The sequence below is a fragment of the Cheilinus undulatus genome, linkage group 9 (genome assembly GCF_018320785.1).
Source record: "Cheilinus undulatus linkage group 9, ASM1832078v1, whole genome shotgun sequence".
Taxonomy (NCBI): domain Eukaryota; kingdom Metazoa; phylum Chordata; class Actinopteri; order Labriformes; family Labridae; genus Cheilinus; species Cheilinus undulatus.
The window spans coordinates 40,900,402-40,918,581 of NC_054873.1; the positions used below are offsets into that span (position 1 = coordinate 40,900,402).

Consider the following 18,180-nt stretch of genomic DNA (forward strand, 5'->3'; position numbering starts at 1 on the left):
AAAAAGAAGTCAGCCGTTATTGTGTGAGTAGTCGACTGTTTGGCTGACAGCCGTCTATAAATCTGTTTGAGCGGTATTACCTTGGAAGTGTGAAGCCTAGTGTCTTTTATGGAGACTTCTGCATCTTGATAACTGGAGGTTTCTTACACAGGCAGCACACTCAAACACACGTTACATATAGAACCTATAGATCCATAAGGCATTTCTTTTATTTTACACATGTAAGCATAGCTATTGTTAAGCACTGCACAAGCACATGTGAAATGCTCTAGGCCTGAAGGCATCCTGTGTAGACTCAATCTGTTAGTGCTGATATAAATTAATGAAAGTACTCTTTGTTCTGTATTTACACATTGTGTTCACTTGGCTCCTGGGACCTCATGTGTTGATTATTTCCCTACAGCCTACATACTTCCTTTACAGATTTTTATATTGATTTGTTTGGAAAAACTGTGAATTATATGGCCAGTGCACACTGTTTAGCTGTTTCAAAAGAAAAAAATGAAAGAAAAAAAAAACAGGCTTGATAAGAAATAGGAGGTTTACTTTGCTGTGAATTCATGTTGAACTTTAAAGACTGGCAATGAAAACTACAGAGAGAAAAATGTAGCACCTTTGAAATATTTGAATGGAAACAGTCCTGTTATGTAACCCTACACCATAGGAAGTAATATTTGCACCTCACAAATGTCAATAACCCAGAATTGATGTTAGAATGAGACACACATCTTCATTAAAAAGTTTCCAGAATGTAATTGGCTTAAGCTGCTTTGTGTGCAGAGAGTGAAGAAAACATGATTTGGTATTCGCAGGGCTCACATCTCTTAGAAAGAAGCTGCTCAGCTGGGAGAAGTTATAAATTACTGATTATAATAAATGGAACACGATCCATCATTGCTGACAATACTGCAGGATTTCTCTAAAATAATCCAGTTAAAAATGAATGAAAACAAAACCCGATAAATTGAATGATATATAATAAAAAATAAAAACACAACAAAAGTGGAGTATTGACCACTTTGACACTGCCATGATGTCCTCACTACAGTGGACCGTGGAAATACCAGTGTTGACAAATGGCTATAATGCAGTGTAAGGCAGCCTTACCCAAGAGGACTTTGCTAAAACTCTTAAAAGACTCTAAAAAGACTAAGACCTGAGACCCTCTCACATCTAAAGACAATTTGTCGGCAAGTCGTTGAGTTTTTAGTCTCAGACTAAGATTTTGCAAAGACTGTGGGTTACTAACTAGAATACAATTCCTTTTTTATTTCCCATCATACATCTCTTGGAAATTCATAAGAACAATTTTTTAGCAGAGAACAAGATGCGTAAGGAGATGGAGACCGCATTTGAGTTATCTCTTAAAATCCAATTTTTTTAAAGATTACATTGAGTAGAAATGAAAGGAAATTTAAACACTGAAGCAACTTAGCATGTAACTGCAACAACCGAGGAACTATCCCGAAAACACTTCAGAATAAAAGTACCGTATAAAAACGCGAGTTGTCTCACCATGTAAACAAACTGATCGGGCCTTTACTTTGAAATCCTAGTGGAGGTTGTCATGTCAGCCTGGAATGAATTGACAGGCAAGGCACACAAACACACAGGTGCAGAGATCTGACTGCAGCTCTGGGCAGAGAAGTTTTTCATATTCTTGAGTTATGGGCGGATATTCAGTGACTCTAGATTGATCTATGCTCACATTTGCATTTTGAAGAATTAAGTGAATTAATGTGCTTACGCGCAACACCGGCTCCCATTGGTTGTGGACAATGGTCAGGTAACTGAAACACAGAGTTTGCAGACTTAAGACTTCAATATCAATAACAATATCAAACACGTTTGATGTTATCGTAATGCCAAGAGTGAAGATAGACGGCCTTAAAACCAAATCTAAAATCGAGTCTTATGACACCTTAAACCTAATGACTGAGACAACAGGAGCGCGCTGTGACTTCAGCAAGACTCCCACGATTTTACTCCGACTTTGGAATTTTGTCTGTGACTTTGAAATCGGAGGAAAAGTCGTTAAGTGTAAGGCCACCTTTAGTTGCAGTGGTTTAAGGGTGATTGTGGCTCAGTATATAAAATTATTCGCCATCTCAAATATAAGGTTCGGGGTTGACCCCCAGCTAGTTGTATGCAGTCTAAGCTCTCCTGGTGGGCCCTCCAGTTGTGTCCTCCAACTACGTTTACAGTTTACTTGTGATGCCACCAGAAGCATACGCAAATGCAAGGTGTAGCAGTATATCTCCAGCCTAAGTATCACCTGCAGTGTAAAAGTGTTTTGAGTACTTAGGCGACATAAAAGTTCATTTACCATTTAGTTGATTATTAGATTTGAGTTCCAGTATTTCAGAGCCATAAAAGTAACAGAAAGTAACAAAGAGAATTAGCCTACTTAACACAAATGTTAGTGAATTTTTGAAATATAGTAATCCACCTTGAGGGCTCTCAAAGACAGAGAAACTTGTGAAGCTTAAACTGAAAGAGGCATTTTGTTTGTAAGCAGGCAGGGTTTTTAAAGTGCATAAAAAGCCATGATGCCTACTCATCTGTCCATATGAATACGTGTATGATTAGTTTTTATTAAAACGTCAAAATATGCTTATCAGATATGTATTAAATAGAAAACTAGACAAAGAGAAGTTCACGAGAGCTCTGCTTTCAATACCCCACTTGGTGAAAAGCCTATAGGGTCACTTAAAACACCAGCGCTTGCTAGTGTTAATATTAGCCCATGATTTTCATGTATTGCTGTAAGATTATCACTTGGAATTTATGAACAAGAGTATCTATTTAGCACTGGTATCCAGTCAGTTATGCACTGCTTTAGCCATCCAGGCTGGGGTAGGACAGACATGATGTTAAATCCATATGACAACTTCATTCTTATTTATCCACTCTTCACATACCAGTTAACATCTTAATCAATACAAAGAGCTGCTGCTTTCTCCTGCTGTTTAAACTTCTCTCTCTGAAAGGCCACCTTCTCTATGCTCTTGTGTTTGTTCTGTCCTGAATCTAATGAAAATGATGTGCCCAATGATATAAGACCAACTTATGGTAAGTGGCGTCCATCAAGAGAGAGATAAAAGCAGCAGAACAAATGAAATATATATATATATTAGAAAATCATCTCATGTCATAAAATGCCGCCTATTATATAAGAAAATATTACCTGCTCCAGGGCTGCATTTGAAGCTCAATTTCTTCCTTTGTCTTTCCTCCTAACCTCCTTTATTCTCTCTATTGATGAGTGTTCCCTCAGGGTCAAGCTCAGTTCAATATTGCAAAAGATCTACTTATCAATAATTCACATATACTGACTACACGCTTTACATGAAACGCTACCTGCCCTCATCTTTCCCTTATTCCCTTTTCTGCTTCACTTCTTTCCAGCTCTGCTCTCTCTCTCACTCTTTCCTATTCATTTTGCTTCTGTTCTTTTTTAATCTCACAATGCCTTCCTATAGCTCTCACTTTTTTCCACACTGCCTGAGTTTCTACACTTTTCTTTTTTGTCTGGCACCACCTGTATGTGTTTTCTTTGTGTCTCCTCTCTTTCTCACCTCCATCTGTCTCCATCTATCAACTCCTCAGCCTACACTCTTTGGTGTTTTCCTATGCTAATGTGTTAAATACTAAGTATCACAAAACAGCATACATAAGCTCATTAATTCCTTTGTTATACCCGTTCACCTGCTCATTACAGCTCGTATTCTGTTAGCCAATTACACTGCAGTAACAGTAAGTAGAGGTGAAACCCTTAAATCAAAGCCGAAAGTCTACACCTCTGTCATATCTTGGATGTACAAGACAGAAACCAAACCATGGTCAAGATGATTTGCTGCTGTTCCAACAGAGTATCAGAATGGGGAATAACGATGATTTATGTGACTTTGATTGTGCCTAGTTGTAGGAGCCAGAAGGGCTGGTCTGAGTATTTCACAAACTGCTGATGCACCCAGACTGTCACACACAATTATCTGCCGATAATGGTCGGAAAAAGAGAAAATATCCAGTGAGCAGCAGTTTTCTGGACAAGTATACCTTGTTGATAACAGAGGTCAGATGAAAATAGCCAGATTGGTAGGGGCAGACCAAAAGGCGACAATAAGTAAAAAAACACTTGCAGTAGGGATGGGAATTGATAAGATTTGATCAATTCTGCTTATCAGTTTGATTCTTTATCCATTCCCTTATCCATTCCTTCCTATGAATTCTGTTTTTGAAAAAAGTAGACTATACAGTGTTTCCCACAAGTCTGAATTTTACCTGTGATGGTGAGGGCCGACATTACACACAAGCCCAAAAAGCTGAATTATTTGATTTATTCTGAAATTCTCATAAATGTTAATCTAATCAAACTCATATGGAATGAGTTAGACAAATGACATAGCATTCTCTTTAAAGGAGTTTCTAAAACTAACCAAGTTTTTGAAAATAACGTGTATTTACTCTAGCATCATAGATTAGACTGGAACAGTCATATTGTCTTTTCTGATATTGTTTTCACTGGTTGGTGTCAGTGTCTATGTCTAGTTGACATTGACTTGTATTATTATTAATAGTATCATTAGGAATTTTTGTGTCTTATTGTACACAATATCCTGTTGAAATTTTACCTTTATTATTTATATCAGTCATCTCTCCATACACACAACATCACCATTCCACAAATAAGGAAGTGTGAAACACTTATCTAAAATGTAGGTGTTTGTATCATGGACAAGATTTTTTTTTGCAGCAGCAGCATTTGATTATTACAACATTATTAGTGAGAATTCACAGCCCTATTTCTTATGAATGTTAAGTCTCTAGTTTTATTAATCATTTCTTGATCTTAAACTAATTTAGGGGTTTGATTACAACTTTAATCTGCTCACCTCAGGTCCATAATCCTCTGGTCTCCTCACCTGTCTCTGTGATCTTAAATCTATTACAGCAGCACTATGTTTGATCGGTCTCTTTATAAACCACTAGATAAGTGTTTCTTCAAGCTCTTTGTGATCTGCTTGAGGATGAGCCTCGCTCGCCAGTACATCACACACGTGAAGTGCACGGAGAAAAGGGAGATTATGAATGAGTTAACTAATTGCATAAGGAGGATATGTGGGTAACTACACCTGGATGGGCTACGTAGTGGCTCGCTGCCACCTGTGAGAGAAATACTAATCCTATGTTGTCAGCAGTCACCTCTGGTGTTCACTCACCCAACTGCCCACACCCATGTGTGACTTTATGCAATTGAGTGGGGTGGGGTGGGGGGCAGCTATGGCCATTCTGCCAGACTTCTGTCGCTCATTCTGCTGTGACCTAATATAATTTCCTTCATCATTCATCACCTTTGCTTATGTGACATAGCAAGGCACTAAAAATCATTCTAGGTTTATAAATTAGTAGGATTTTCCCACATAGTGAGAGTGAAACTTGTGGGAACTTAGTATTTTGTGAATGACACCTGCGATGCTTTTAAATCCTTGTCAGGACGGGGAGCATACGGAAGCAGAGTTGAATAGCGAAGCAGGCTAGAATACTGGTGCAAGTATGGCGGAAAACGGCTCTTATTGGGGAGTAAGGAATAGACAAGGGAATGGTTAAGATTAAATATAAATTATGTCAAAGGACTGAACCAAATGGAACCAGCTGAGAACCGGTTCTCGATGCCCATCACTAACTTGCAGTGACAGACGAGCCATCTGGATTTTGGGCAGATACCAGAGGGGCCGCCCAGTTATGGGGCCATTTAGACCAATCAGATTGGCTCATCTTTCTAGTTAAAAACCCCCCAGAAAAAAACAGACTGTTCTGTGTTTGTTATGTGTACTTGCTTTTTGAAGTTGATTGTCCTGGGAGAGTTACTGTAGCTACTATAAAGCATTTGTTGTTGTCAAAATCTGGCTGACTGCAAATGTGTTTGTTAAATGAAGTTGAGGTCACAGTTGGAGGCATCAGAACACTTTGTACAGCTTATAATTTCTACTGAATATCAGGTAGACGGATGCCTGAAAACTCAAATACACTTACAATAACAATTTTCTCAAGAGCTTTTTTGAATAAGAAAATGATTTTGATGAGGTCAAAAAGCATTAAAGATCAGCCTGACTTTATATTTTATAAGTCATAGACAGTATTCCAGCTGTTTTGAGAGACAGACCGACTCAAGGTGTGCTGCCTGCCTAAGGCAGCACACCTTGTGAGTGTGCGAATATAGGGAGTTTTGATTTTTATGCCAAATCACGGGCATGTAAGGGGAAGGGGCTCCTTCACCCACATCCGGCATTTCAGTCATTTGTCAAAAAACATGGCTGAGCTTAACTACAGTGAGAGAATTACTGCTTTGTATCTGCTGTGGAGAGCCCAAAACTGACGTTAGTAGATGGCAAAAATCAAGTGACAGACAAATGTATTCAAAACTTACCAGGGAATCTGACCTCCTCACTGAAAAGGAGGGATAGTCTGTAAACTGCTGATTCCGCACTTCTCTCCTGTACATTTTGAGCGATTATTTTTATCCAAAGTTTTAGAAAAAGGTGGTTTCTACACAGCTTCTATCTTTAATGTCACAAAACAACCTTTTTGAGAAATTCAAGTCTAGTTTTAGAGCTGGTCACAGATTTTACTCATTACTTTTAAGGCACTAAAGTGTCTGGCTCCAAATGATAGAATAAAACTTTTAACCACTTATGTATCAGCCTGCAGCCTTAGATCCTCAGGTGAGAACCTCCTGGTCGTTCCAAAGTCAAGACTTAAAACTAAAGGTGATCAAGCATTTTCCATCAGGGTACCTCGACTTTGGAATGACCTACCTGAGGAGATAAGGCGGCTTTGGTCGGTGGCTGTGAGCTTCCAGAGAATGTGAAGATGGACTTACAGAAAGAAAGCTCTGTCTGCATCCACACACATATACACTATATTGCCAAGAGTATTCATTTACCAATCCAAATAATTGAAATCAGGTGTTCCAATGACTTCCATGGCCACATGCGTATAAAATCAAGCACCTAGGCATGCAGACTGTTTCTAACAAACATTTCTGAAAGAATGGGTCGCTCTCAGGAGCTCAATGAATTCCAGCATGGTACTGTAATAGGATGCCACCTGTGTAACAAGTCCAGTCGTGGAATTTCCTTACTCCTAAATATTCCACAGTCAACTGTCAGTGGTATTATAACAAAGTGGAAGCGATTGTGAATGACAACAACTCAGCCGTGAAGTGGTGGGCCGCGTAAAATGACAGAGTGGGGTTAGCAGATGCTGAGGCATATAGTGCGCGGAGGTCGCCAACTTTCTGCAGTAAATCACTACAAATCTCCAAACTTCATGTGGCCTTCAGATTAGCTCAAGAAGAGTTCGTAGAGAGCTTCATGGAATGGGTTTCCATGGCTGAGCAGCTGCATTCAAGCCATACATCATCATGTGCAATGCACAGCGTAGGATGCAGTGGTGTAAAGCACGCCACCACTGGACTCTAGAGCAGTGGAGACACGTTCTCTGGAGTGACAATCATGCTTCTCCATCTGGCAATCTGATGGACAAGTCTGGGCTTGGTGGTTGCCAGGAGAACGGTACTTGTCTGACTGCATTGTGCCAAGTGTAAAGTTTGGTGGAGGGGGGATGATGGTATGGGGTTGGTTTTCAGGAGCTGGGCTTGGCCCCTTAGTTCCAGTGAAAGGAACTCTGAATGCTTCAGCATACCAAAAGACTTTGGACGATTCCATGCTCCCAATTTTGTGGAAACAGTTTGGGGATGGCCCCTTCCTGTTCCAACATAACTGTGAACTAGTGCAAAAAGCAAGGTCCATAAAGACATGGATGAGAGAGTTTGGTGTGGATGAACTTGACTGGCATGCACAGAATCCTGACCTCAACCCAATAGGACACCTCTGGGATGAATTTGAGTGGAGACTGAGAGCCAGGCCTTCTTGTCCAACATCAGTGTGTGACGTCACACTGGAAGAATGGTCAAAAATTCCCATAGACACACTTCTAAACATTGTGGAAAGCTTTCTAAGAAGAGTTGAAGCTGTTCTAGTGGCAAAGGGTGGAGCAACGTCATATTAAACCCTATGGATTAAGAATAGGATGTCACTTAAGTTCATTTGTAAGTCAAGGCAGGTGAGCGAATACTTTTGGCAATATAGTGTATGTTAGAGCATAAATGAGCCTCTAAACTTTGGAGAAACTTCAAAGTTAAAATTCTCTTTAATCTGCACCATTCACACAGTAAGCAAAATGAAAAAGTAATGCATTGCAGAGAAATAAAAAGCACAAAGCAAGAGATGCCTGAAAGCAAAATGTGTGGGTTGTACAAGGTCAACAGAGTTTATTTATTCTTTAGCATCATGAAAGCTTAAAAACTGAATGTAGCTATTTGTGATTTGCATGAATCAGGAGTCAAGAAATATTTAGCATTGAATAAAAGTCAATGTTAATGCCTATTGTGCTGGAAGTATTAACTGTTTGTAATAATACCTTATGATATTCTTAAACCTGTTGACAATGTTGCCCTTTGAGCTGCAAATATTAAAAAAAGAGCTTTTACTTTAAAAGGTGTGACATTTAAATTGTGTGTATGGAATTAAAGGGGTTAAAGAAGCATGAGAACTATAACTGACACCAACTTTCTTAGCCTGGGCTGAGAGCAAATACTCCAGGTATAAATTACCAGTTTCATCATAACAGGATATTGATTCCTTGAACGATGATAGAAAACTTGCTGATATTACAAAGTCAGCTTGAAAAAAAGCCGATTCAATGGATTCAACCTGCGATGGATATCGGATGATGTTATGTACCCATTAATCACAACCAGTTACTTTTCATTTAAAGTAAAAGATGGATTTTTTTAGTTTTGAATTTTTCCTAAAATGTTTGTTACATTAAAAAAAAATCATTCTTTTAACCTTTTTGATGTGTTTCATATTACAGTGCCATGTTTTCATGTTTTATTTCAAGCACTTTTAAAAAATCATTAAACATCTTCAGATGATCACTCTAAACATTCATTCATATTAACTACATAACACTGTTAAATTTAACACCAAAGAGTTTAATCCTAAAACATTTTTTTGCTGCACTATTTTCACCTTCTCTGCACCACAGAACACAGTCAAGCCTTGTGTCCTCTTTTTGTTTAGTTTTGATCAACACTTCACTGACTAATAAGGAGAGAGAGGAAGAGAGAGCTGCTGTCCCGCTAAGATCACATCAAGTAGGTTACAATTTGATGATGTTTATATAATTTATCTAACGTGGGACATTGGGCTGCAATTGACACATGAAATGAGGCATTCAGGTCTTCTCCCTCTGTTTGCCTGCTGAGCCTGTATCAGATGCACCATGAGCAATTTATGAGAGGAGATTGATTTTTCATCCCTATCATATCTCAAATGGCAACCATAGGGATAAAAGAAATGCAAACATGGTCATTTAAAATATAGCTGGGAAGCCCACTCAGGTGTAATCTTTGTCCAAAATACTCCCAAAAAGCAGTTTTTTTCCCTGAAGGAATAAATCTTTTTCTTTATCTTGACTCTGAGTTGTCTGCTCACTTTTAGCTTGTTTGAAAGTTTATAATGATACACAGTGGGACGAAAAATGTCAAATAGGCATAGAGTGGGAGTAACAAAATCAAGGTGTATCTTAAATATGACTATGTATATGCATGTTTTGATTTTTTTATAGGGCTGTTAGACAATTTTTGAAATTCCATTTTGAAAATCCAAAATGTGGCACTTTGAAACATTTTTGTTTTTTTGTTGTACTGTCTTAAACTCAGGGTAATTGACTTTCTGTTTAGATGCAGACCTGCTTTGGCTTTTACAAAAAATAAGAAGCTATGAGTAACCAAAGATTATGACATGACCTTAACAACAGAAAAAGGAACTTGTAGAGGATTGAGAAGGAGAAAAGAGAAATGGTAAAAGGTAAATGTTTGATGAGTTTTTCTTTAATTGAACTGAGACATTAAGGAGCAGTACTAGACCTATTTTACATCACTGTGGCTGCAGGGAGACACTGCAGTGGCTTAACCAAAATGTCCTGAAAGGGACAGTAAAGCATGTGATTAATAAGACCCTGTAAAGTGAAAACAAATCTATATGAAGGTTTGCTGTGTGACAGGCCACTGAACCACCAGGCCAAATTTCAGTCAAAAAAACATCTCTGAGTGTACATAATTAAGCTTTAAAATCATGAAAAATGTGGCAGTAAAATCTGCTTTTGGATGGTGTGGGTGTGTTGATTGAATGAGCTGAAGGCACGCCCACTCACTAGAAATAGGACCCTCTCAAATTTGAAAAAATGCAACAACCTGAATGGAGGAAAGTGCTTCTGCTTTTAGCCTGCCCTTTGACCTCATGTTGACCTTATGGTAAGAGCACAGCCACCTGGCTCTGTGCCAGAGCACAGACAAAGTCTGTTTTCTGGCTATAATCTCTGTTATGATGCTTTTAATGATCCATAGATTTGGCAAATTTACCTCACAATGACCAGAAAAATGGCTTTAACAGACTGTTAACTTCCAATGAAGGCAGTGATATCAGCTAACAACAGACTGTACTGAGATGAACTGCTCAGTGAGTTTATATCATTGTAGCGTTAGGGGCGGGGTAATTCCCCATTGTGGGTCGATGACATCACCAGGCCACATATTTGCCCTGCCCAAATTAAACCCAGCAGGGAAAGAGGTGAAAAACTTTCCAACGGTCCATTTCCAAAATTCAGTCACATGTAGATCTCAGCGTTTTCATGTTTACAGCAACCTTATTCCAACATATCTAGAATGTTAAACACAAATTTTGGATTTCACTTTACAGGGTCTTTAATGTACTAATTGCTGTCCTTAAATAATCACACTTACGGCATTAATGCTGACAGCCCTAATATTTTATTGATCTGATCGGACCATTGATCAACAATCAGTGTGTTGATCCAGATGATTACACTTTAACAGATACTGCAGTGAAAATGTGTAATCTGTAATTTGGTCTTTTGAGAAGATTTGTCATCATTGGATGTAATAGTGATCAAGTCTATTTTATCATTTGATGTGCCCCAATACCAACTCTTCTCTTCTATTACAAAAGCTAGAACTTCAGGCCATATTCAGATGCTCAACAAACTTTTTTTTATGAAGAAAATGAGATTCTCTTTTCAAATCTCCCCAGGGACTGGCTTAACAGGGTTCATCTCTTTGACTTCTGACATAAGTTAGAGTGAGATTCAGATTCTCGTGGATGCTAATTAGAGGCAGAATCCCCTGCCAAAGTACCCAGTAGCTACAGATACAGAAGAAACTGGAGAGCTGAAGGACGGGGAAGTATTGTGCCCCGAGGAGACTGGACAGTGGGTCAGAGAGGGAGAGGGAGAGAGACAAAGGATCTGAATGATGGTAACGAAAGCCTCTTATTCAGTCTAATGCTTGGAATAAAACGTTTAAAAACTAAAAACAGACTCATGGACCAGGGATGCCAAAGGCCTGAATAGAGCAGAGTCTTCTTTAAACGAATTAACCAGCTTTTCCTACTTATCATTCACATTTTAAAACAAGATTAAAAGAGATTAAAAAAGTGTGAAGATCTAAAATAAGACAGAGTTGTTAAAAGTCAGAAACTGCATTTGTGGAACCTCATTATCCATCTGATTATCCATCTCTGAAAAAGCAACAGAATGATCCATGCTCCAACAAAGATGTGACTCCTGAAACTGGGAGCAAAGAGGAAAAAATCCTCTTTAATTTAACTGACAGAACAAAACTCATTGACTATGTTTAGATGTGCCCCAATGAACCGATTATCATCTGACTTCTGGATTTACCTGATTATTCTAGTAGTCATGTAAACAGCATGATGTTTTATCAGGTCATAACAATCACATTTGGCTTTTGTCCAATATTTTTCCAATGCACGGATTCCATTTTATTTGGTTTCCTTCTTTCTTTTTTATTACATCTGTGCATGAGGAAAGTACACAGTCGGAGAAAAAGAAGGAACAGCAAATATGGCAAGAAGCAACAAGAGTTCTAAGAAGCTGCCTTTTTTAAGTAAAGCTGAAAAACATTTTGTGACTAGCAAAATGAGCAAAAAAGATTCTGTTTCACTGGAATATCTTTGGAACACAGTGGCCTCCATAATTCTCAAATTGAAAAATTGTGGCACAACCAGGACTCTTTCAAGAGCAGGCCAGTAAAACTGAGCAACTGGGGGGGTGAAGAGCCTTAGGTAAGAGTGCTGACCAAGAACCAGATGGTCACCCTGACTGAGCTCCAGAGATCCTGTGTGGATTTGTTCAAAGTTCCAGAAGGACAACATCACTGCAGTCCTTCACTGATCTGGGCTTATTGAAAAGTGGCGAGACGGAGATGGAGACGGAGACCTTCCCCTGATCTGTGCCTTGCAACAATCCTGTCACTAAGCTCTGCACTTCTTTTGACCTCATGGCTTGGTTTTTGCTCTGATATGCACTGTCAGCTGTGAGGCTTTCTATAAAGGATGTGTGCCTCTCTAAATAATTTTCATTCAATGTGATTTACCAATTAAGGTGTAGAACATCTCAGTAAGGATCAAGAGAAATGGGAGGATCCTATGTGTTTTTGCAAAAGGTCTGAATACTTATGCAAATGTGACATTTCAGTTTTTTTATTTTTAATAAACTTGCAAACATTTCTAAAAATACTGTTTTCACTTTGTCATCATGGAGTACTGACTGTAGATTAATGAGATTAGAAAAGATTTTTTAACTGTAGCATCAAGCTGCTACATAACAAAATAGAAAAAAGTTAAGGGGGGTCTGAATACTTTATGAATACACCGTAGAAAGGCTCCATCTGATCAGGATTGTGCCACCATGTAGCCCGCTCACTTAGACTAGCAACTTACGAGGCTAAGAGATAAATAGTAGTAAGCCTACCTTAGTTCAGCACTATGGTGGCATAGATGCTAGCCTTGTTGGCATGCTTACTGCTGGCCGGGGGAACGATGATGCAGTCTCATCCATGTCATCACCAGGTATGACTGACTAACATTAACATTACGTTTTAATATTTTCCTTTGATGGATGTTGAAGAAATAACACTTTTGAAGAAGTTTTTCCAGTAATGCATTACTGATATCCATGTAAACGCATTGGGATTATCACTGCTACCTGGTTCCCCATTATTAGATTAATGTTATTATGTAAAATACTGAGCTCTGGTGCGGTAAAAAAGAATTAGTAGAAAAATCAGGATAGAATACATTTCATAACATGCACAGAAAGTCCTATATTTTAAAGCACGTGGTTTACCTGGGTAAATGTCCAGGTGAGCTTCATGTGTTTGGTAGCTGCATAGCTGCACTCTAGCAGCCTGGGTCTGCTGTTCACGTCCACCAGACACTTGTTGTCGTCATCGTCGATAGTAGGACTCAGCACGCCCAGGTGAAGCTGCTGAGAGCTGGTGTAGTAGACATTCTGTAGGAAACAAAAAGTGGAAATAATGAGGGAGGATTTCTAAACTTGTTTGATGAGGCCCTCAAGAGCAATGATCATTGGTTAAACAGGAAATAAAAATTCTCTCTGTGTAACATGAAGACGTTGCATAAACATTTCACCCATCAATGTCTCGAGCAAACCTTTGGGTGATGGAAATACTATTTCAAACTAACGTTTAGTCAGCCTTGTAGAACTGGAGCTGAGGCGGGTCTTAAGCCTCCTGACAAACAGCTACAATGTGCCTGACTGTCAGCCAGATCAACCATGCCCCTTATCCTCATCAAATTAAAACAGAGAAATTATATCATAACAACCCCCTTGTCTTCCCCTGGAACCGTTTTTTTTTTTTTTTTTACTTCCATATTTGGTAAATTTTTCTGCAACAGAGGTTGAGGCTTAAGTGCCAAAGCTTTCATCATCTGTTTAGTGTAAACTTCACAATTAATAAAATCAGTGTTTTTTAGTACAACTGTTGTGTCCTTAAGTCTGGTAAGAATGCAAACCAGTTTCAGCAACTTTCATAAACTTGATTTTTGTAGATATTATGACCCACATATTGTATCACACTGATTATCTAGATGGATGAGTGAAACAAATCCATCTGGCATTTCAGATTATAATGAATCTGGAGTTTATCGAAGTCACACTTTTTGAATTACATGTTTTTTAGAAGCACCTGTACCAAGCATCTTTGGCTTATACATTCGTTATTCATCTGTAGAGACTTTTTTCCTCTCAAAATAAAATATATTTAACTAAAGCAGAGACAGCAGGTACTTCTACATTAAAAAAAAAAAAGACCTTTGTATATATACCAGGCTTTGCTCTGTTTTCACAGCAAGTTCAGTCATTAGCAGCAGAGACTGAGAGTACGGTACAGTAAGTAGGGTAATTTCTGAATGTTAAGTGGATTTTCTCCACCTGCAAATTTTGCCTGGTTTCAAAAAAAGATTCTCATTTTTAATTCTGCAGGAAATGAACCGAGCCCATTTAACAGGTCTAATTAAGAGGAAAACAGAGAGGAGGAAAAAGGGAGGAGAAGATTCTCAGTGGCAAAAGATGAAGGAGTAAGAAGAAAGGTCAGGGATGGTAGAGTTAATCCTTACTGAATATAATAGAAGGATATTTATCATACCTGGGAAAATAAAGAGGAAATGATAATGAATGCAAATGCTGGCCCAGATTTGAAGCTTGAAAAATGTAAATCAATCAAGTAGTTTTAATATTCAAGCCATGAAATGAGACATGCATTTCCCTGACAGAGCAGCAGAAGATGAGACAAAGAATCACAAATGGGAAAAATTGAGAAGAATAAAGGTTGACATGAAAACCTCGCAAGCAGAAAAAGTAGATAACAAGGTGTAAAAAAACATTTAGCGCAGAAACAGACCTGCACAGAACAAACAGAAGCCTGGGATGTGTGCTGAGGCTTTGTGAGTGTGTGTTAGCAGAGGACTGTGTGAAGCTGTGAAGGGGTAATTGATGAGAATGATGACTGCCTTGCAGGAACAGGACATTTCTTGATAGGAGCCATTATCACACTGTGAAGCAGCCACAGAGCCTTTAAGCTGGTGTTTAGAAAGACAACAGCACAGACTGATGCGTGCATGGGCATGAATATTGTGTAGTATGTATGAAGGCATCTAAATGAGGACTGGTTTCTCTGTGCATGCAGGCTAATAAGAGCCATTAAACTTGCATCTGTCAATAGATTGCTGCTCAGCTCCCAACAGAGGGCTTAATGCTATCTCCTCTCTTGTCACAGCGTCTTAAAGCCTCTAATAGAAGGATTAGCACAAGGCTGCATTAGACAGATAGCAATCTCTCCTGACAGATGTACGTATTTACAATCATGGACAGAAGAAAGCCCGTAAGCTAGGCAGATTTAATATTTATGCTGAGTTTAGACATTAAGAATCTATGAAGAGTTAAAGAAAAGACTTCCTAAACAAATTATTTTTAATGACAATCTTTGATATTAAGTTGTTTACTATCAACCTGAAGTGACCATACAGCTACAGCCATGCTGCATGAGTCTGCAGTTGAACCATCAGAAGCTTTAATGTAAATCAAGACACATTTCTGAGGCAGCCAGAGGCATCAGTTAGAGTCTGAGAAATAAAAACTGACATTTTTGTCATTCATAAAGCCTTCAAAAGATTCAAGCACAGCATGAATGTGTCATCAGTTGGCATAAAATTCCTCCCATTAAAATATAATATTTATTTTGCACAAGAGAAATGTGGTTTAAGAGCAATGCTATGTGAAAGAGAAGATGTGAGCAGAAAAGATCCATTCTTTCCAGAAAAAATAGAAAAATCTGTTTTTATTTATCAAATGACTGAGAAATAGAAAGACTGAATGAAATAACAAACGACACAGTCGGTTAATTATCTCACCTGGCGTGACAAAGACATTGAAAGATAACATACCTTTTTCTAAGTGGTTTTCTAATAACGATGAGGTGCAGCAATAGCAGCAAACTTACACTATGTTAGATTATCAGACATTTATCTTTGCAATTTCTCTCTGCCTGGATACTAATAACCTTGCAAAGCTGATGGATTGGCTAATTTTCACGTCTAGGCAGATTCATCTTGCAAAGCATCTACTTGGGGTTCTATGTCTGCTGGTAATATTTCACAGTTGAACAGTTAAATTTGTTTATCAAATTAACTGGTGAGAGATTTACAAGTTGGTTAATCTAATTATCTATCATTTTCTATAAACATGGGCATGAAGTCCCGGTCTATAATGCTCTTTTAAACTGTGATGAACCTCCCGCCAATAGAGGCCACTGTAGTTTCAGTTAATGGCTGCTGCCTTCCTGTCTGAGCTTTCCCACAGCACCTCAACGGACGTAAATATGAGAAGCTCAGCGGTACCTTCAGTTACCGTGTAGAACAGCGTGGTATGACAGTTTTAAACCACTAGGCCATCTGTGCCCCCGTACGACATTTTTTTAAGTAGTAAATGGAAATAAAGTGGTATATAGACTGTCAAGGGTTGAACCCATGTATAAGTACTCAACCAACGTGAATAAATAATGTGCAGGTAACTAGGCTTTGCAGCTCTGCGTGTGAGACAGAAAGACCCATGGGTGCTGGTGCAATTGATTGATGCCTGACTGGAGGGATGGCTTTGAAGAATTCAGTAACTGCAGGGGTGAGTGGTGGACTTGTATGCAAGGAGTTGTGAGTTTAAGTCCGTTGTCTTTTTTTTTTTTAATTGTTGGAATGGTTACTTTAAAGCACTGATCAGTAATTCAGCTTTTTTAGATGCAGTCTGTGATTTTACTTGAGAACTGCAGTGACCATGTTTGAATGTAGGATAAAACTTGTGACACAGGCAGAATGCTGAAATAAACCTGGTCTCAACTAGCGCTGGGCATAGATTAGGATCTAGACTAAATCGCAATATGGCCTGAATTCAAGTGTCTCTTTGTTTTTTTTTTTTTTTAGAATAGTTTCCAAAAATTACATAAGATAAAAATGACAAAATAAAAATGATCATTCCCTTCAATACAACAATTTATATCAAATTTGTAATATGAGTCAAAATATCAGATCAGATTTTTGTGTTTGGCTGCAGACTTTTTAAAATGTGGTGAACAGATTCTGGTTTAAGCAAGATACAGTCCTGAAGTGACACTCAGGCACAAAAGATGTCACACACAGCAAAGAGTGAAGAGAGAATATTTTAAAAGGCAGCACTGATGAGCCTTTACAAGTGTGCCATCCTTTACAGTTTTTGGGATAAGTTAAGGGCTAATTTAAAGCTGCTCAGAGCTTTTTCCGAACTTCAAATCTGGTTACTTAAAGGAGGTTGGTTATGGTAACTTATGTTGAACATCTGACCTGCCCCTCAGCCAGTGTGCAAGATAATGTGTGCAAATAATCAACTTGTACAAAGTTGTTTACTGACCAAACAGCTCTCTATATCAGAGAGCTCTGTGAGTAGATCATAGAGGGGAGGAGCGAGACAGGCCAAAAAATTTAAGTGTACTCCATCCATCCATCCGTCCATCCATCCATCCATCCATCCATCCATCCATCCATCCGTCCGTCCGTCCGTCCATCCATCCATCCATCCATCGCTGTGCCAGCGGTAAAAGCAAGTCAGCCAAGACACAGCAACGCTTTCCAGATTTTTCTGGGGGATTCTGAGGCACTTCCAGACCAGATGGGATAAATAATTCCTCCAGTGCGTTCTGGGTTTACTTCAGGGTCTCCTCCCACTTGGACATGCCAGGGAAGACTTCCACAGGGAGGCGCCCAGGAGGCATCCTGATCAGATGCTTGAACCACCTCAAAATGGCTCCTTTTGAAGTGATGAGCAGCGGCTCTGCTCAGGCTCCCAGTGGATATCTGAACTCCTCACCCTATCTATAAGGCTGAGCCCAGCCACCCTCCTGAGGAATCTCATTTCTACCACTTGTATCCACATTCTCATTCGTTCAGTTACTACCCAAAGCTCATGACAATAGTTGAGGGATGAAATGAAGACCGACTGGTTATAAAGCACACTTACTGCTTTCAATTTCATTTTTTATAGGCAGTCAAACTGCTCTATGCTGCTTTATACACTTTTGGAGCTGCAGCTAAAATGTGATGTGTTTCTCACCTTATTTTATAATTGTGGTAATGATAGAATAAGATAAAGACTTATCATATCTGATCTATTACTCATTTATCAGAT

The 18,180-nt window shown here is 38.8% G+C and overlaps 1 protein-coding gene across 1 annotated transcript in view; it reads right to left on the reverse strand.

Moving 5' to 3' along the window:
* Positions 1-18,180, reverse strand: part of galnt18a (UDP-N-acetyl-alpha-D-galactosamine:polypeptide N-acetylgalactosaminyltransferase 18a) — a 282,449-nt gene that overhangs the window by 15,390 nt on the left and 248,879 nt on the right. The window contains exon 10 of the mRNA XM_041794807.1: positions 13,297-13,461. Within this exon, the coding sequence (XP_041650741.1) occupies positions 13,297-13,461 (165 nt within the window). The remainder of the gene's footprint in view (positions 1-13,296; positions 13,462-18,180) is intronic.